A 19,091-nucleotide genomic window follows, 5' to 3' on the forward strand; every position below is an offset into this window, starting at 1 on the left:
TGGCTTGCTTAAAAAATGCACCCGTGGGTCGTGCTTGTGTATTTATAGGCGAGGTCTCTTCGATTCGGCGTTAAGGAGCACCCTCCTTCGCCTCGGCAAGATTGCATCGGTCCTAGATAATCCCCATGGATGCATATCGCTCCCTCCTAGCACAGTTCAGACGATCTCAACGAAGAACAACTCTTGTTTGGTGGATGCACCGGCACTCCAGGTGCGGCAGAGGATTCGTTTATGAGAATTGCGTAATGTATATGTATGTAGACTATGTTGAGTAGAGCAGTAGTGTATATGCCGCAGAATTACTTATGTTGTATCGGTTGGAGGGTCGGGTGGATGATTTGTTCGTGGCAAAAACTCAGGCGCCCTGCGCTTCTGTCTCTTGCTTGCTTCCTTTCTTCTTACACATAGGGCGAGTCCATGTACGGATTCCAGGGCATTCCTGGCCCATCATACTGGCGTTCGCCTGGCCTTGACGACACCCTCGGCGGCACCATGCCTTCCAGGTCCATGGCCCTCGTCGTCGGCAGCGATGGCACTGCAGGCAACATCAAAATCGACGGCATCGATAATGAGAAGTTATGGGCCTCGAAATCCAAGTCTGGGCTCCACAGGTCATGGTGTTTGCCTCCGGATCCTCCGCTGCTGTATCCGGAAGAGACAGATTTTCTCCGTGCCATCTCGTACCGCTTATCTTGCAGCAGAGGCACGCTCTTGTCCTTGTTCTTGGACGTGCCCCTATCCGGCACGGGCTTGAGGAACGGCAGCGTCGGACGGGACTCGAACAATCGATCACACATCGTGATATTCATCCACTCTGACACCCAGCTCGAGGCTAGCTTGCGCATAATCTTGCCTGTCATTTTCTATGAATACATGGGGCAAAAAGATATACGAAAAAAATATGAATGAGATAAGTAGGAGATTCATTCGTTCGTTCATTTGTTAGTTGACGGTATTCATTACGAATGACATGTCAATATGGTTATCTGCAAGACATGTGGCAACAGCAGGGACACTTACTCGATTGAAGAGTAACTGGTCTTGCTTCTTCGAGACAATCACCGCGGCCTTTGCGCCGGGTGCGCGTCGACCGTAGTGTACACGGAAGAGGGCTTCGATATCGCTCGGAGAATTCGAGGGCAGCTCCGCCAGGAGCGAAGCCAGGCTGATGGCATCTAGGATGGCCTGCGTCGTACCATGACCAGAGGATGGGAGGAGCTATAGGAGTGTTGCGATGATGATGAATTATGAAAGAGCAAGGAGAGATAGCAAGGGTGTAAACAGAAGAGATAGGACGGACGCCTTGTTTTAGTAACATTGATAGAGCGGAGACTGGAATGTCCGTGCATCGCACACAGCCGCCGATAGCTTATTTGGCGGCAGATTACGATCGCCTCTGTCTTATTATTTTTTTCATACATACCTTGTGGCACGCTGTGGTACGGTGACGAAACGAGATAAGCGGAGTGCGATGCAATTGCATAGCACAAGAGGAGGCAAAGAACATGGCATAGTCAGTCAACAATTACTCAGATATCCAAAACACCAAAACCACGAGGAATGATGCCATTATCCTAATTCTTGTTTGTCTGTTGCTTACCATCGCCCAGGAGCACGGTACGGCCAAAGTGCCACATGTGGTAGAACTTCTCCTCGACCACGACCGTAGTGATCATCTTTCGCGTTGTCTGCTCGATGATATCGCCGAATGTGCCACCGTAGGGGCAGGGCTGCTCCTTGATAAACTCGTCAATATGGAATTTCTCATCTAACTTGTCCCACACCCTGTCGTTCGGGAGCTCCTTCAAATCCAGACTGCTCGACTCGTTGAGCTGGAGAACTGTGGGGTATTGCTGGAATGTCTTTTGGGATGATCCAGTCGATGTAGCCGAGTGCTTCGATAGCTTGCTAAACGATTGCCTCTTCTTGATGGAATGGGACGGGGTAAAAGGAGCGCTATTGCTGGTATTGTTCGGTGGATAGTATTTACCAATGTAGTCAGACATGTCACCTCCTGGAGATGACGATGAGGCGGATGAGGAAGGGCTTTGGGATGCGGTTGAGATGGCTGAGAAGGACTGTGTCATGCCATGGATAGAAGCAGGTGATCCAGGTAACTCGATCCCTGACTCGCCACTGTCGCGTGCTCCTGCGAATGATGCCTGGTTTTCGTATATTTTGGAGTCTGCTGCACTTGAGGGCAGGGGCGAGGTGATGCCCCAGCCAAAACGTCTCTCTGCCATAGGTATAAACCAAATCTAGAACGATAAATAGTGTTGTCAGCACGATTGTCTGCACCAGTGGCAGGGGTTACCAGCAATAAAAAAGTCATATTTAGACTGTAATAAATGAGCCGTAGGGGTATTGATGCATTGCTATATTGCTCATTTTCCTGGGTTTTTTTTTCTAGGACGCATTGACCCAAAGGGATTACGAGCTTTTTTTTTTTTCCATACCCACGATTGGTGGGAAGCGATGGGAATCAGAGTCGGCGCACACATTTCACAAACAAAAAGGAGCATGCATCTGTCTCTTTGATTACCATGCAGTTCGTCTCTTTAGGCATGAGCAGTAGCAGCTCACAATTCTTGGACGCCAAGATAGGATATTGCTTCGTCGACAGCGGTTCAGACACCCCGACGATGCATCGTTGGTCCATCTTGGGTTGTGCATAATCTCCTGGGTAGGGTGTCTTCTTGGACCGCCGCTTGATTTCTCGATAGATGGCGCCTCTGATTGGTGAGGCACCGCCATCGGATGCGACGAGGATGTCCCCGCTGTAGGTGGACCCGTCCTGACAACGAACCTTGACTCCTTCGCTGTTTTGCGCTGTGGAGATGACGCGCTTCGCAAACAGGATCTTGTAGGCAGGAATGCGGGAGAGGAGGATAGCATAGAGCTTTGGGCGCACAATAGTGAGACTATCGTAGCCATATCTGGTTTGTATGAATGTGCACCAGGATAGACAGGACAGAGAGAGAAGAGAAATTAGCCAATGGCGGACGAGTTCTGTTTTGGTTGGAGGTTAAAGAGAGTAATGAGGGGATAGGATGCGATGACCGTTATTGGTTGTAGAACAAGACTGAATAAGAGAGCGCTGGAAAACGGGATAGATTGCATGGCATCGGTATGTGCAAATTCAGTTCAACAGACCAAGCAGATTAGAATAATAGTATGCAGAGTATATAAACGATACATATAGCACGCATGGCATGCATGGCATGTATCCAGCAGAAAGGAGAGGGGAAAAAATTGAGAGAGCCCGGTGGAACAACACACAAGAAACAGATGACAGGAGGCAACAAAGCAACAGGTAATATGCATCGCAAACAAAAGTAAAAAGGTATCGAATAGAAACAACAAGGCATAAGAAAAAAAAAACCTGCGCTATTTGTTTATGGTTGGTGAAGGGAGCGAAGGGAGCGAAAAAGGAGCGACAACATCGACAGCCCTTTTGATCGTTGGCCATCGGCATCGGCATGGTAATCAAACCATGGCGGTCGACATTCCGTCCTATCTTTTCTCACTTTTGACGGCCAATCTGAGAATGTCTTTGCCGCACCATACTCACGTGGATGTACAGTTATATCCCTCCGCCTAGTAAAGCAAGCGTAGACCTCTCCTTTTTGTAGACCTTTGTTCCGGTTACTTGGGAAGACAAGAAACGAGCTGAGATTGAACCTTTTGAATTTACCTGTCTCTGGCGTAGTCGGCGTTGATGCGGCAGATCTGGTTGAGCTTGCTGTCGAGAACAGTGACCCCAGTCATGATATTGGACTGGCGAACCAGGTCCTCCAGTAAACCCAATTGCTCAAAGGCTCGAAGCACTGGCGGTCCCAGCATGACCACACCGCCCAGGGGACGAACGTCTGAGGTGGCCTCGAGAATCAGGTAATCGATCCCTGCACGCTCAAGCATCACTCCAAGGGAGAGACCAACAATACCACCGCCAGCAATGATGACCTTGAATTGTGGGGGTGCCATTTTTCTTTAAAATATAACGATTAGCGCGCGTTGTTGCAGAAAGTTGATACTGCTCCTGCTGTTGAGATTAATAACGAACTATCAAAGGGAGGAGAGTGGAGAGAACAATGCAAGAAAATGAAGACGAAGCTGATGATCGCTGGTGGGAGGGGAGAAGAAGGAAGGCGTTCAATTAAAGAGAAAGAGATGTGCAGTGCACGACCGTTGGAATAGGAAAGTTTGTGCCTGAATTTTTTTTAAAAGCCGTTCCTGAAAATCTGTGCCAACCTCTGATAAAAGAACGAATGGCAAAAAAAAAAAAAAAAAAAAAAAAAAAAAGGCGATCAGATTAGGGAGTGGAGCAATGCGGATGCAGATGCAATGAGAGGGTGTCGAGTGACATGCAAAGGGAATGCTAATGCTGATGTTGATGAGAAAAAGAGATGAGAATGGGAGGAGTAAACGGTTGGTGACACTAAGAGAGAGGAGAATAAAATAAAAGGAGAGATCCGCTGAGAGAAAGAGCAACAACAACAACCACAACGATGCGATACAGGTACGCATACGATGTACGATCGTGATATGATAGGACAGAAACAGGACAAGGTGTGCAATGCGGATGCAATGCAATGCGTTCTAGCCTATCTCATTACTTCCTTTTTTATTCCCGTTTTACATGGTCACTACTGCATGGATGGCTGCATGAGTAATTAGGATAACGGGTAAATGTTTGTTGTTCCTTAATCCTTCGTCCATTCGTTCGCTCAATAACACACTTCTGTAGTCTCCTGGACATGTAAAAAAATATGCCATGGCGCATGGTGCATGCACTTTTTGGTCAACATTTGTCTCATAGTCTAGGTGTATCGATCGGCTAATGGTTCAATGGCCCAATGGGTCGATCGCAATTACCGGTCTTTTTTTAATGTTGACTGTGGATCTGCTCTCGTTCCCCGGAGCTGCTTTAGTCCCGGATCGCCGCCTTCTTCATAGACTATGCTCTTCCTCTTTACCATATACGCCACCGAAGGTATCCCTTGTAAGGTATGAATGTGTATATCTCTAACGTGCAACGGTCTACAAAATTGTGTATCCATCTCGGCACCCATATAATTGCTTACAGATGGTGCAGTGTCGTGGGCCGCCTAGGCCCTCTAAAAGACTAAGGTTCCTCAGGAAAATAGATATAGTTCGTCAGCATGAATGGAAACTCTGCCTAATGCAAAGGAACAACCATATTGTTGTTGGTCGTTCATAGTTGAGCATATAAGCATGTAAACAACATCACGAACGGGTACGTACACCTGTCTGTGTACCCCCTCACTTTTTCACCAGTCAACATCAAAATCAAAACGAGCATCAACGCAAAAGACTTTAATTCCACTGTGAACAGGAGGATATCGATTTTTACGCTTACACAAAAACAACAAAACACCCGGCAAAAACAAATAATCCGCGCTCTCGCACCTCAACCTTGAGCCTTCAGTTGCTCCGCAACCAGCTCATACGCAACGCCATCGAATGCAGCGTGGCCCCGAAACCGTTGCAGCATATTCATAGCTGCATCCGCAACAAAGACCGACCCATCGTATCCGACGTCGATCAACGTCCGCACGAGCTCCCTCCGTAGCTTCGGGAATCTGTACCCCCACCCAAACAGCACCTGGACAGCGCTCTCGGGGGCGATCAGACCACCGCGTCCAGTATGTCGTCTCTTTGTTAACCTGCTCTTCATCGGTCGCGGGCCCAAGCACGGCGATGCTCGCTCTGATGCGTATTGTCTATTTTGTTGATGTGTTCCGCCAGGGGGGCCATATGGGTGAAATCCAGCCTTGTTGAGATTGGCGCGTGAAAATATGATCCTATTATGGTCGTAACGGTCCTCTGCTCCATGAGAGAGCCGTGTCCTCACTGCTGTCGTTCCCGTTGCTTTCATTCCGCAGGCCCTACCCAGAACCAAATCCACACAATAATTCTGCAGGCACTCGACCTCGAGGTATGTCGCCAACTCCATCAAATCCTTGACCGTGTATCCACACATCGGTTCTAATACTGGGCATTGTCCAAAATAAATGTAGGAAAGTACAGCCTCGACAGCTGCTGGCGGCGAATCCTCGAAACGGATTTCACGTATCGGACTTGAACGAAGGTTATGCTGATGGTCGTTCGATCGACCGGTGCATCCGAAAAAAGGGTAGTCTGGCGAATATGTGTTCAAAAGGCGCTCCATGGGCTGGGTTCCAGCAGCCTTGAGGATACATGAGTGTGCATATAGAGCAAGGTTATCCGAGGTCTCGCAATTGGGGAGATTCTTGAGTGCCTGTCGCTGAGGGAATGAGGGCACCTTTCGAGCGCAGAACGAGAGACGGATATCGGAGTTGGTCGCCCTTTCGAGAAATTCAACTAACCGATGTTGGGCTTCCAGAGAGACATGACTCGAAGCAAGGCAGGAAGCGACGCAAGGAGTCCAAAAATGTCCGCACGGAGAAGCGTGGTGTTGGTGTTGGTGTTGGTGTGAGCGTTCATTGTCGTTAACGAGGATAGCGCGGAAGATGTACCGATTGAACGACCTGACCATGCATGGATCTATTTCGACTACATGCACAAGAACAATCTGCTGCATTAATGGAATGTGTATAACGAGCGTGGGACTATTGAGCAATCTATTTCTGAGAAATTACCTTGTATGCCATGAAGCAGCGACTGTGGATCTCGAATAGGCGTTTCTAGGACAAGAGAGTCAGAACCCTCAGTACAGGGTGCAAAGATGCAGAGTCGAGTGGGAATGGTGCGTTCGTAATGGGGATAGGCTGCGATGGGCTGGTGCGAGATCTGGACTGCGAGGTCCGGGCCGTATCCGGCGCCCAGGGATGATATGGATATGGAACAGATCCAAGGCCCGGATTGCAATACGAAGGGCGAGGTGAATAATTCACATGCGGGGATGTCGATGAGGAATACGGTATCGTTATCGGCATCCATGGTGATGAGGTGTGTTTTTCAGGCTGCTGTGGACTGAGGGGAAAAGAAAGATGGAAAAGGGAGACGAGGTACACCTCTTTGGCACACTGCTCAATAAGCTCAATCGGGATGTCGTTTGCTGTGTCTCACTCTCAGCAATTAACGTGTTCGATCGGTGGCGCAGTGGTGTCATTTCATCTCCGGTGTGCTGTCCACTGCCAGAGGCTGGCAAGCAACCCTTTTTTGTCTTTTCTTTTTCTCTTTTTTCTTCACAATAAACCATCGGATATATTCACCACGAAGGAACCAGCCCCACATGAATAATATACAGCCAGATGAGGCACATTCAGCTCACAGGGAGAGATACAGGGAGAGATACAGGGAGAGATACAGGGAGATGATGGAGTGCAAGAGAAAGTAAACTGCAAGGCGAAGATCTGAAGAAAGAGATGGAGCTTCAAAGGTGCAAAGCGAAAAGGAAAGAATAAAAGAGCGAGCGAGGCAAGAAGGCTATAACGATAGTCTATTCCAGGCCCAAAGGTAAGGAAATGCATATTGTTGCCATGGGCGCGCACAGACTGCATTCGTTTCTTCATAGCCCCTCTTTTTATATCTCTTTTTATAGACAAAGGCCTTCCTTTTTTGGCCAGCTATTCTGCCCTTTTGGGATGTACTTTTTCATACCTTCAGCCCTCGGTTGCCACAACATACTCGTCTTTTACTATTTCCGAGAATCCATCAAGTTCAAAGGATACCAAAGATTTCAGTACTAAGGGAAGAGTGCCGGCGCAATTGTACCTGAGTCGTCTACGCTCGGCAGGAATGGTAACAACGGTCGCACACGGAAGTATGAATCGGAAAGCACATAGAACCATTTCTGGGGCAAGACGCGGAAATAGAGGTACCGAAAAAAACGGGACCAGTACCCTTGCCCGCCAAAGATGTGATCGAACCAGCTGGACCCCATTGTCGCCACCTTGGCTATGACTGATCGCTCACGGTAGTATTCCTCAAAGATGGCAGTGATCTCTGATCGAGTAGGTGGCTGTAGTGACGACCTCGGACCAGTCACTTCCGTTACATGATCGCCGTATGAGGAACAAACCAATTTCTGCAGTTGCGTGACGAGAAAGATGCTATCGAGGATTGCTTGATTGGCGCCTTGGCCGCCGTAGGGTAAGCTCTTATGGCAGGCATCTCCAATCAGGACTGTGCGGTTGTGGTACCAACGGCTGTAAACGCCCTGCTCAATCGTGACCTTGGAGATTAGGTCCGGGTTAGTCCTGTCGAGAAGGTCACCAAATACACCACTGGCACTGCTCAGTGGGTTACGCATGCCACGCAAACTCTCGAGGATTGCTTGAGCATGCTCTTGGACCTTTTTGGTGAGACAATATCGTAGGCGCTCATGGTGAGACGCGTTCGCGCTGGTGAAGTCGCCATTGTCGTTGCTGTTATTGTTACTGTTGTTGTTGTCGTTAGATGATGCTGAGAGTGAGGTTGAGATCTGACGCAAGGCTAACTGTATATCTTTATATTCTTGATGAAGATCCTCGGGAAAGTGGCAGAATAGGGTCCATGCGATTCGGTATTTTGTTAGGGGCATTAACCAAACCTTTAGAGATTGGATTAGGAAAAGAAAATGTGAATTAGGTATGCACTCTTCACCAAACGAGGAAGACAAACGCTTCTGCTAGTGCTTGCTTTTGCAGCAACTCACCGAGTGCTTTTGCTCCTTCCCACGCATGACTTGGAATTCGCCATACTCTCGTTGCAGGATTTCGAACTCTTTAGGATCCAAGGATTCAGTCATGCCGGCAATGCAGTGCTGGTGTGGCATCAACGGCGCGGTCTCGTCTTTGTCCATCTCTCCTGTTTTTTCAAGGACATGATACATTTGCTGACGGATAGTGCTGTAAGCACCATCGGCACCGATGAGAATTGAGCCCCGGTATTCAGTCCCATCGTCACAGAAGCAGCTTACATAGCCGTTCACTCCTCCATCGCCATCGGGGTCGTGTTCCTGTGTGCGGATCACGCGTTTGCCGAAGAGTAGCTTATGAGAAGGAATCCGAGAATAGAGAATGCTGTAAAACGTTGGCCGTGGGATCACACGGATGGCACTTCCATATCTATTACAAGGGGCAGCCAAACAATCAACAATCGTGTAAGAGAAGCCCTCCGGAAGGAACCAAAAAAAAAAAAAAAAACAAGAGCAGGTATTTTAAGTCAATTGTCCTCTCGCAACAACATACCGCGTCTCGCAAAATATCATGTCGGCAATCCCATGGCACTGGTCCATATTCAGTTCGCCATCCATCTGATTGAAATACCGCAGTTGACGAATAGGCACGCTCTCTCGGACGAACTCCTCCTTGAACCCAAGCTGCTCTATCACCCGCATGACTGTTGGACCGATGGAGATGGCACAGCCTGCAGAGCGGATGGCTTCACTCCGCTCGAGGATCTGGTAAGAGATGCCAGCCTGTTCGAGCATGACACCCATCATGATCCCGCCTAGACCAGCTCCTGCAATTAATACATGTATTGAGTTGAGACTGCTGCTAGGTGATATGGTAGCGGTGGATGAATAATCCATGGGATATATGTTGAGAATGATCGGGTACTGAAGACGCCAAGGAGCGGTATGGTTCAATGCTGGATGTGGTGGATGATAGTGATGTAGAGAAAAAAAGGAGTGGAGGTAACACTGTTGCGCTATCAAATGTTGTGAAATAAGAAGGTGAAGCGAACTTGTTGCTGCGTTGCAATGCTTTTCATGGCAAGAGAAGGCTGCATACTTATGTAGTTGACAGAAAAAAACAAAATGGAAAAGTGCGAGGGAACAAGGGTGGTTTACTTGCCGAAACGTGAATACATGTTTTTTGTTCTCAATCCTGGTGCACCAAAGGGCCAGGGACCCCCTTTTTGCCCTTTGAGTCGCGCCTGGACTCGAACCGTCGACGCATGCTTAGCCCACATGCATGCTGCACTTGACATTGTAGCGCCTTTCGGTTGTGGTTTGCTGTACCATTCTATCGTAACGGCCAAATGGTAGACATGCACCAAGACCGACCCCTTCGCATATCCAGCCAGGTCAATTTTCATTCCAGCCTCACTCATATTGTCTTGACTTCGTTGCTTATTGCGTGCTAGTCTTTAATTATTCTCGATTGTAATGTTTGTTACTGCCAGATATATATAAGCTTATGCTCATCACGCCCCTACTTCACAAGCAGTTAACAGGCAGCACATCCGAATCATTAAAGCATAAATGCTGTATTACCACCTTACCTGCGATTTAATGCTGAATCATGAACTGCTTGTGGGCAATGTGGAAGCTGCATTTGCTGCTGCGCGTCTATTTGTCTACTGACCACTAAAAGTTAAGAACATCAACTTACAACCTTCAATACAGGTTTTCTTTTTAGATATTTAATTAAGAAATACACGTGGAGGTCGCATTGACATGTATAATGGGGGACGCATGGCGGCTATGGTGCCTCTACTAGCCGTCATCCTCACCGCTGTCTCCATCCTCGTCCGACTCAATGATGCGACGCGCCCGCGATGCTGCAGCCCGTTTTGACCGTGTAGGGGGTACGGCCGCTACTTCTTTGCTCGATGCCCCTCTTGACGTCTTTTTAGCTGGTTTGCGCATCAGGGCCTCTTTTTCCTCCTCTTCATCTTCCTCCACGTACTCCGGCTCCTCTGCTTCCTCCTCCTCTGTATCGTCTTCATTATCTGACCATTTTTTCTTCTTGCTACTCTTCTTGCGCGAGGCTGGTTTACTTTTGGCTGTGGAAGCCTTGGAGACGGCGGTCGGTGCTAACGTTCGCTTGCTTTGCTTGATAGAAACCTCGACACGTTCCTCTTCAAGACCCTCCTCATCGGCACCAGAGACCACCGCATTGTTGTCATCCATGTGAGCATCTCCATCTGCATCCAAGCGTCCCTGCTTTGGTTTAACCTGCTGCTGCCTTCGGGATGATCGCACTTTGGGTTCCGTGTCCTGTACAGCCAACTTCTCCATGCCTTCCTCCACTTCTGCCTCCTTATCGTCAAAAGCTTCGTCTTCTTCCATCTCATCTTCGTCATAGCCTTCACCACGTGTGTCTCTCCTGGATTGTCGCGTCCTCTTGTCAGATGCAGGAGCCATGGATGCCTCTGGAACACCCTTGACCTTCAACCCAGCCAACGTGCTACCGGCTTTGCGGCCACCCTTACGCGTACCCTTCTTGACCGCTGTGATCGCCTTCGCCTCCGTCTCCTGAACCTCGTCGCCCTTAGCCTTAGCCTCCTTGAGTTTAGCCTCAAACTCATCTATCACTGGCTTCATCTCTGGCTTAGGTGGTTTGATGGCTCTTCCCTATTGGCATTAAGCACAAAGATAGGAAGTGCATATAGAGCGTTAAGTAAAAGAGAGCGATTGAAAGTTTGAAAAGCACGCAACACGAGCAACCCAAGTGTGTATGCCATGTAGGCACTAATACCTTGGCTATGATGTCTGTGAGATACTTGAACACTTGCTCTTCGTGAACCTTATCCTGGTAGTTTGGAAATCCCTCAAGCAGTCTCTTGAAGCTTTTCTCAGTCTTGAATGGCAGCATGGACAGACAGAACGCGATATCTCTCCATCCTCGGGGCTCATCCGTATTCTTGAATCGTTGGCACAACTTCTCCGTCATCGACTCCATGTTCTTCTCCTTAATCAATTCGAACAGAAACCTCATAATCTTCCGGTACGACTCCTCGTCGATGCTGGCGTTCGACATATGGCTGATGATATCGGGCATATTGTTGTACACGGCGTTGTCCTTGCTGGTCAGCTCCGTAAAGAACAGACGGGCCAGATCGCTGATACGCGCATCCTCGTCAACGAGGCAGATAGCCATCTCTCCGAGCTGACCTTTGACCTTAACCATGCCGTTCAGAATCAAATGTGTGAGCACCATCAACGTGTTTTTCTTCACCGCTGCATCCGAGTCTGATAGTCGCTTGTAGAGATAGGCGATATTGGCATCGATAAGGTTGTTGAAGCAGACAGCCATGTCTCCGAGTGCAATGATGATGTTGGATCGAATTGTCGGCTCTGTGGATTTCTCCAGGATCGTGAACAAGAGTTGCAAGTTGTGTTCGCAGAATTCAGCCGAGATACACATCAGCTTGCACAGCGCCAACGCGGCGGAACTCTGGAGCGTCTTGTCCTATAGGTGGTCCCGAACGTAGGAAAATCGCGTTAACTTTCGGTATCAGTCCTAATCTCATAAAAAATGGCAAACAGGAACATAAATATACTTACCGCATACAGCGTATTGTTGCCGCAGATGGTGACAATCAGTGGTCCAAATACTTGCAGCAAACTACTCTCGCCAAACAACAGCTCCCTCTCTCGAATATGCGCCATCGCATCGCCAAACTCGTCCTCGGTAGTCCCAACGACCTGATCCAGCTCATCATCCACAGCACTATCCTTGCCCTTCTTCTTGTCGTTCCCAGCAGCGGCCTTTCGTCGTTTGAACTCTTCCTCAATCACCTCCATATGGACAATATGCTTGATCGCCACATGGCCCACAATGAAGAGAAGTTGACTAAGCTGCCAGGAATCGATCACAAATGCAGTTTCCGTATTCATGTTCATAGTTGTATCCTCACCCAAAGAGTTCATGGGTGCATCGATCGACATATGATCAAGAGGCGAATCGCCCGGATCCTGCAAGCTGAAGATGGCTTTGCACCTCTTCTTAATGATATCGCCGCAGAGAATATCAGGGTGTTCACCAAGTAAGTATATCGTGTTCAATGCCTGTTCCGACACAGCAAACCTATTTGTTATAGATATCATGTTAGTCATTGAACCTTGATCCATATAGCAACATGGTTGTCAATCTGATATATTGCCAGCGCTAAACTCACCAATTCTTGGACGTAGTGGGGTAGTCGATCAGATTGCTGAGCTTGATAAATATCGGATGATCCATTGGTAGCCGTACAGTATCTTGTCCGATAACACCTTTCTGCTTCTTCTTCTCTCCGGCGATGCGCTGCAGGGCAATACAGGAATAGCGAGCTAGAGCGAGGTCCGCCTTGCCATGTTTGCCGAGGCCGATCTTGAGAATCGTCTCAATCTTTTGTGCCACAATGTCAGGCTTGGCTTTAGCCAGCATGCCCAGGATAATGATGGCCCCCCGACGCTGTGGGTTCGGAATGTCCTTATGATGGCTGTAGACCTGCCACAGTTTTTCAACCACCTCATCCGAAATGGTGATATCACTCGCATGCGCTATCGAATCCGCAACGATGGTGCTCAGTAACTGTTCTAACGACGTCAACTCTGCCAAGGTACTGCCATATGTAAGGCTGATTGTAGCACATAATTGTATAACGTTAATATCGGACCTTTGGTGGTCGCTAATAAAATTTATGATATCATTGCATAGCTCCGCTTCGTACCTGACCAGGTTTCTTGCAATCAGGGCGGTATTCTCTTTCTCCGTCAGGCTGTCGTCCGGAGCGAGATAGATCTGCCAGTAGCACTCCATGAGACGACTGCGAACGCTTTTGGCCTCATCACCGCTGTCTTTCATCCATACAAGGTGCACCATTTTGCGGATTCCGTCCTATAAAAGGCATATAGGAGTGAGTAACTACAATTATATCACTTCAGAGTTGCTCTCGCCTTTTGATGTTGCCGTACGAGACATCCAGAACTTACGTTAGCAGCGCGGACTTTATATCGATGAATGGTAACGAAGAACTCCATCGCCTCTACGACTTCCAGCTTCATGGTGGACGCCAACAGCTCACACATGACAGGCACCGCGCGGTGGATCAGGTGAATAAATCGGATCGCGTCTGCGTAGTATCGCTGCTGAAGAGTCTTGGTCACGTACTCCTTGGATGACTGCAGTTCCAGCAGCTCTTCGTCTGTAGGGAGAGCAATGTCTTTGTCATCGTCGTCATCGGCTTCAGCACCGGGGTCTACTCCATCCACCTCCATGCTGCCTGCATTTTCATCCGCGCTCCTGAGAGCCGCTCTCCTCTTTGAAGGCTTAGTAATCATCGCCTTCAATTCGTCCGTGACTTCGGTGTACTGGATTTCCCACTCTTCCAAGTCAAGTTCTCCACCATGCATCGAGTAAGGGTGAGTTTCAATCATACGCACCAAAGTCTTGATGGCCTGCTTTCGCGACCAGAAACTCTTGTCTGAGAGCCGTCCAATAACGAGCTCCGTCAATCGCTGTCGGCGCTTAGGGAACTTGACACGCAGGTCACACAGCTGTCCGGCGATCTGAAGCAGTTTTGTACGCACGTAGGAATTGTTGTCCATGAAGCGCTCTTCCAAAATATCGAAGAATCCATCAATCTGATTCTTAACTTGCTCTGTTTGCTCGATCTCAGACAGATAGGCGATTAAGTTTCCGATAACCTCGACAATAGCTTGGCGCATGATATAGGACTTTAAAAGAAAGAGAAAAAGAAAAAAAATAGGTGTATGAGTGCGCTGAAGGTTAATATACGATAGCCGCTTCAGAACAAGCTTAGTTCGCTTACCTCTCCATCAAGGTGGTCAATCAAAAGTCCCATCTGCTTCAGAACCAACTTTGGCGCAAGCTCCGATAATTTCACCAAGAACTTGGAGAACGCCCGTGGGACGCTGACATCCTTATTTGTCTCGCCGAATTCTTTTGCGCTGACCTCCCGCAAAATACTGTCTGCCAGTTGTGAATAGTCGTAGTCGTTGATTAACATCACCAACAGTTCCGCCATAGGTTCCGGTGTATGTTCCCAGTACTGAAGGTTTTGCAAGATGGTCGTTTTTGCGCCTAAAACGAAATAAGTCAGAGTATATGGGGTTCATTAACACTAAATCCCAGAATAGAGCGGCATATCGATGCATCCAAGGAACGAACCATACCGAATTCATGGTTGTGACGCTTGATACAGATACAGAGGACGTTGTAGACGCGCTGCTTAAGCGCCGAGATCTTGACATTCTCCTTGTTCTCCAGAATTTGGTATGCGGGTTTGAAGAATAAGCTGATAAATGTCTCCTTTTCGTGCGTCGCGGTCCAAATTTTGGAAAGTTGCAGCTCCAGGCACTTGCTCATCAAGTCCATCGCCTTTTGTTTCTCGGTCGTCCAAGTGGAAGTTCCTTGCTCTGAATCATCATTATCCTTTGCCGACCGTGCCCCTTTACCACGCTATTCAAACAAATCGAGTCAATGGATACAAAGAATAGGCATCAGAGAAAAGTCCACGCAAATACTTGTGATAAATCGATAAACGAAGGCTCAAGGGTTTACCGTGGCCTTTCCAGATTTTTCTGCTGCTGCTGCTCGGGAGGTGGCCTTTTGCTCTGTAATGCCAATGACCCAAAACATCAAGAAGCCATACATCTCCAGCGGTTCTCGGTGCTGCATATACATGTCTTGGTCATTGATGTCCAGGTCTTGTGCTGTCGATACGATTTCAGAGTTGAATCCTGAATCCGAAATACAGAGAAATGCGCGTTAGCAATCAATGGCCAGTCGAAGAAAGGGCTGAACGCGGCTCACGGACTCGGTACCTGAAAGAATAATGTCCCAGACTTTTGTTGCGGTAGTCTTCTTAAGCGTGTTAAAATGTCTAGCGTCGAACAAGACGGAGTCGATATAAGTGAGTTGAACGGCTGTCAAACATGACCAAATTCAATGAATCTCGCCGGTGTCATACTTGATGAAACTCCTGATTTGGTCGAATGTAGTGCTGTCAGTGATGTTGCCTGAAGCCTCCTGCAGTGTGTCCACGATTTCTAATGAAAGAAATACATAAAAGCCATTACGATAATGCTCATTATTCCGCCGCTGCTACTGGTATTGCACGATTCTTAGCATCGCGAGAACAGTTCATTCATGTACCGTTCAGTATTCGCTCCAGGGTCTTTTGGTTCTCTCCCTCAATAGAGATTTCCTGCGAGATGTGGACAGAGTCCTGCTGGACATTGTTGAGCTCCTCATCTAGTTCAAAGTTTGCTGACATGGTTGCAGACGCTTGCTTTCCTGTCCGTTCTGTTCCTTGTCGCAAGACGGGATGAAGATGCAGGAACCCAGGCTGAAGTGATGATAGTTGTTCGCGTTTGGTGGCAACTTCTGTTTACGTACGTGGAGAATCTCAGTACATTTTTTCTCTCCTGAAATGTTTACGTTTGTGGCTGGATCGGCTCACCATAAAACTGAATAATAAAAAAAAAACTTCTTGCCCCTTCTCTCTCTGTTCCTCTTCCTCCACCTCTTCCCCCTTCTCTTCCTTCACTCCTTCCATTCCACTTTTATCCTCCGTATCATTGCCTCGTTTCTAACATAAGTATACTTTACCGACTGTGGTTTTATTCAAATATGCCAATAAATTCTATTATATCCCTTCGTGTGCTTTGTCATAAAATATGAATTGATGGCTGTATGTATCGTATAGTCCCTTCCCCTTCCCTCCTCACTCTACAAGCAAGCTATGATGATTACAATAGAGTCAAGCACTGAATACCCGGCCGCCATCGTGCGATGTCGGATGGATGCACAACTTTATAATTCTGAGCGCTTGTACTCCTTCCCCTTCCATTATCGATCCATATCATTTAAGAATAGCAGAAAGAACAAAAGAACATTAATAAAATAAGACTGGATCTTAATGCTGCTGTGCTTGACGCTGTTGTACAATTGCCTGCATTGCCTTGTCCTTTGCAGCCATAAGGTCTGCAGAGTGGACATAGGAAGGTTCGATCTGGAAATTCGGGAACTTGAGTCGAAGCTGATCGATCCAATATGCAGCCTTGCGACTGTACGAGTGAATTAGATGAGGGGATACGCAGACTAGCGACATCATGTAAAGGCTGTCGATTATCTATATAGTAATATACGTATGCAAATATACAAACATTGGACACAGAAGTGTTGATGTTAGAGTCGCTGCCGCGATATGATACCATGGCCAACAGCATTAGATCCAATACCTGGCAATAATGCTCAGGACGTTTCTCTTCATCGCGCGCAGTATCAATGGCCGTCTTCCCATATATCAAAGCTATCAGCATATTGGTTTGATTAGAGCTGTCTTGCAGTAATCGCATCATGTCGGATAGCACTTGATGTACCTGTAATTGCCGCGCGTCGCATTTCAAAGAACATGGGGCTGACTTTTGGGATGAGTAGCAAAGGCTTTCCGGGCTGCTCATGGATCCACAGCGCAAACTGCAGGTGTGCCTTTGAGATTCCATATACGAATTGAGCGCAGTTTTTCCGGTTCTCCCGCCAAGCACCTTTCAAAAGTCGAACGGTGTGCTGTGTCCAGATTTGTCGCGCAAGAATTTCGTTCGTAAGTTGCGTATAGGCTTCAGTCAAAGCAGCCATCTTGCTCCACTCTTGATCCTTGAAGGGCTCAGCGGTCGATCGACATAAAGTTGGGTAGTACCGCATACCGCACTCGAATGACCGCAGGGCCTGAGTAACCTGCTGGCGAGCCATCTCGTAAAGTGCGTCGGGGGGAGCCAACTCAACTATTCTTTCTCGTTCCTTGATCTCATTGATCGTCCTCATGGCCTAGTAGCGTAAGAAATTAGAGTGCATGGCCATGTCAGACGCGAGGCATAGGTGGTCGACAATGCAGCTTTATCGCGCACTCAGGCGCACCTGAATCTGCAGGATGCAGCTGATCATGGTCGGATATCTCCAGTACTTGTCCATGGCACTATCGTCTTTCCCCAAAGTTACTCGCATTATTTGATATCCTTTCTGTGCCAATGTCATAGCCATTTCAAGGTACTTCCTGACCCGATCTGGAGTAAGGACTTTCACTTGAATGGAGATTCCCAGATCATAAAGGCACATGGATCGTAACAGATAGTAATCGGATTCAAGCAGCACAGGTTCATTCCAGTCATCGATGAGGGCAGATAGGTACTCGCTATCCCAGTCCGGTGCAGGCACGTATTCGCCATCATGCCGATGTGGCGGACGACCTGCTCGTGCTACGTATAACAGGGAAGAAAACATGGCAACGCCAATTAGTACGCCATCCATCTCTGCAAGAGCGCGTCTTGTATATCATACATCGAGCAGAGCACAGTTGCTTACATAGTCCGTCCTGAAGCACTCGCATATCCTGCTGAACAATGCGGGCAACCCCCATCAAGGCAGCACGTTCCCGAGGACTGATCGTATAAGGCGTAACGGCGATAGTAGGCTCTAATGAGCATGCACGCAATTCATTCTTGACGTCTCTAAACTGTTCGTGGATATCTGCCTCTTCTACCGAGAGACCAACGGGAGCAGTGGCGATATGCGGCGACCTAGTGCAGGAATAAATGTCGCTAGGATCGGATGAATTTTGAATGCCGTGGAGGCTGTTTTCCGGTAGACGGCCACGCATGGTACCCTGCAGTCTGTTTGTAGCTGCGATCATCCAAACGGGCAATGTAAGGGAAAGAAATACGCCCGTCGATCAGCGTGGGAGTGACCCAAAAAGGTGATCACGAAGTGTGTGGCGAAGTCGCCGCCACCAACTGGCAAGAGGAGGCTATGCTTGCACCAATCAACAAGGTGACCCCGATCTGTTGCAGAAAAATGGTTTCCATTTCTGGCGTCATTGCGTTTTTATCGTCGGATCGGAAGGGCAGGCGACGGTCCACATGAGTCGTCCTCTGTCCTTCAAGCACGCCGCTCGGGAATCCAAAAACAGGGGACGTTCGGTGCAAGCGGGCGGGCCATCGGTCAATGCGTGTGGGCGCTTGTACGTTTTCAAGCGTGGCGGTGTGGGTGCAGGAGGACGCCTGTTTTTCTGTAAAGATATGTCTGTGCATTGGAGGAGGCCAGCCTGGAGTCGTAAAGAAAGACAGGTTCGCGACAAAAACATCATGGCGTTTGGTCTGTGGCGGGGAATCGTCCTTGAGGTGAGGAGACGAGGCATGGAAATGAAAACATGAGATTCAGACAACCAAGGGCGCAGACCGAGGTCCCAGATCATTTTCCTTGAGATTGATTCATAAGCAGCCTTGCTGTGGCAGGATTCCCACCTGCTGTCGCTGTGATCACATTGGCATCGGCACTCCGTGGTCATAGTCTCGCGGACGAGGAGCTACTTCGAATGCTTTCTGCTACTTCTTCTCTTTTTTTTTTTTTGCCTTTCTCTTCTTG

General features: G+C 48.2%; 5 protein-coding genes across 5 annotated transcripts; all 5 read right to left on the minus strand.

Annotated features, from left to right (window-relative positions):
• BC939DRAFT_440977 (uncharacterized protein) lies at window positions 1–4,282 on the minus strand. The gene is made up of 6 exons (XM_051554157.1): window positions 3,695–4,282; window positions 2,543–2,936; window positions 1,601–2,258; window positions 1,424–1,434; window positions 1,021–1,218; window positions 1–863 (listed from the first exon to the last, which is right to left on the minus strand). The coding sequence occupies exons 1-6, from the start codon at window positions 3,982–3,984 to the stop codon at window positions 399–401; spliced, it is 2,016 nt and encodes a 671-aa protein (XP_051415597.1). The 5' UTR covers window positions 3,985–4,282; the 3' UTR covers window positions 1–398.
• A 1,149-nt stretch (window positions 4,283–5,431) lies between these two features.
• BC939DRAFT_526040 (uncharacterized protein) lies at window positions 5,432–7,053 on the minus strand (the record flags this gene model as incomplete). Its single annotated transcript, XM_051561347.1, has 2 exons — window positions 6,645–7,053; window positions 5,432–6,558 (listed from the first exon to the last, which is right to left on the minus strand). Exons 1-2 carry the CDS (start codon window positions 6,943–6,945, stop codon window positions 5,432–5,434), a joined length of 1,428 nt encoding a protein of 475 aa, XP_051415598.1. The 5' UTR covers window positions 6,946–7,053.
• A 640-nt stretch (window positions 7,054–7,693) lies between these two features.
• BC939DRAFT_474085 (uncharacterized protein) lies at window positions 7,694–9,430 on the minus strand (the record flags this gene model as incomplete). The annotated part of the gene is made up of 3 exons (XM_051558394.1): window positions 7,694–8,446; window positions 8,645–9,056; window positions 9,180–9,430. The coding sequence occupies 3 exons, from the start codon at window positions 9,428–9,430 to the stop codon at window positions 7,694–7,696; spliced, it is 1,416 nt and encodes a 471-aa protein (XP_051415599.1).
• Window positions 9,431–10,372: 942 nt separating this feature from the next.
• BC939DRAFT_490202 (armadillo-type protein) lies at window positions 10,373–16,048 on the minus strand. The gene is made up of 12 exons (XM_051559444.1): window positions 15,825–16,048; window positions 15,640–15,718; window positions 15,494–15,552; window positions 15,231–15,409; window positions 14,843–15,128; window positions 14,479–14,750; window positions 13,640–14,383; window positions 13,378–13,544; window positions 12,841–13,284; window positions 12,227–12,749; window positions 11,418–12,131; window positions 10,373–11,293 (listed from the first exon to the last, which is right to left on the minus strand). Exons 1-12 carry the CDS (start codon window positions 15,943–15,945, stop codon window positions 10,433–10,435), a joined length of 4,449 nt encoding a protein of 1,482 aa, XP_051415600.1. The 5' UTR covers window positions 15,946–16,048; the 3' UTR covers window positions 10,373–10,432.
• Window positions 16,049–16,180: 132 nt separating this feature from the next.
• BC939DRAFT_509445 (uncharacterized protein) lies at window positions 16,181–18,327 on the minus strand (the record flags this gene model as incomplete). Its single annotated transcript, XM_051561084.1, has 5 exons — window positions 16,181–16,803; window positions 16,913–16,983; window positions 17,054–17,498; window positions 17,589–17,926; window positions 18,033–18,327. 5 exons carry the CDS (start codon window positions 18,325–18,327, stop codon window positions 16,588–16,590), a joined length of 1,365 nt encoding a protein of 454 aa, XP_051415601.1. The 3' UTR covers window positions 16,181–16,587.
• Between the last annotated feature and the right edge of the window lie 764 nt (window positions 18,328–19,091).

The sequence above is a fragment of the Gamsiella multidivaricata genome, assembly GCF_025024155.1.
Source record: "Gamsiella multidivaricata strain RSA 2152 chromosome Unknown BC939scaffold_10, whole genome shotgun sequence".
Lineage (NCBI taxonomy): Eukaryota > Fungi > Mortierellomycota > Mortierellomycetes > Mortierellales > Mortierellaceae > Gamsiella > Gamsiella multidivaricata.

Coding starts and splice junctions, on each gene's coding strand:
- BC939DRAFT_440977 (XM_051554157.1), bottom strand. CDS start 3,984: ATGGCACCCCCACAATTCAAGGTCATCATTGCTGGCGGTGGTATTGTT. Junction 2,937..3,694: donor GCCGACTACGCCAGAGACAG/GTAAATTCAAAA, acceptor CATACAAACCAG/ATATGGCTACGATAGTCTCA. Junction 2,259..2,542: donor CTAAAGAGACGAACTGCATG/GTAATCAAAGAG, acceptor TTATCGTTCTAG/ATTTGGTTTATACCTATGGC.
- BC939DRAFT_490202 (XM_051559444.1), bottom strand. CDS start 15,945: ATGTCAGCAAACTTTGAACTAGATGAGGAGCTCAACAATGTCCAGCAG. Junction 14,751..14,842: donor GCGTCACAACCATGAATTCG/GTATGGTTCGTT, acceptor ATTTCGTTTTAG/GCGCAAAAACGACCATCTTG. Junction 13,545..13,639: donor ATAAAGTCCGCGCTGCTAAC/GTAAGTTCTGGA, acceptor TGCCTTTTATAG/GACGGAATCCGCAAAATGGT.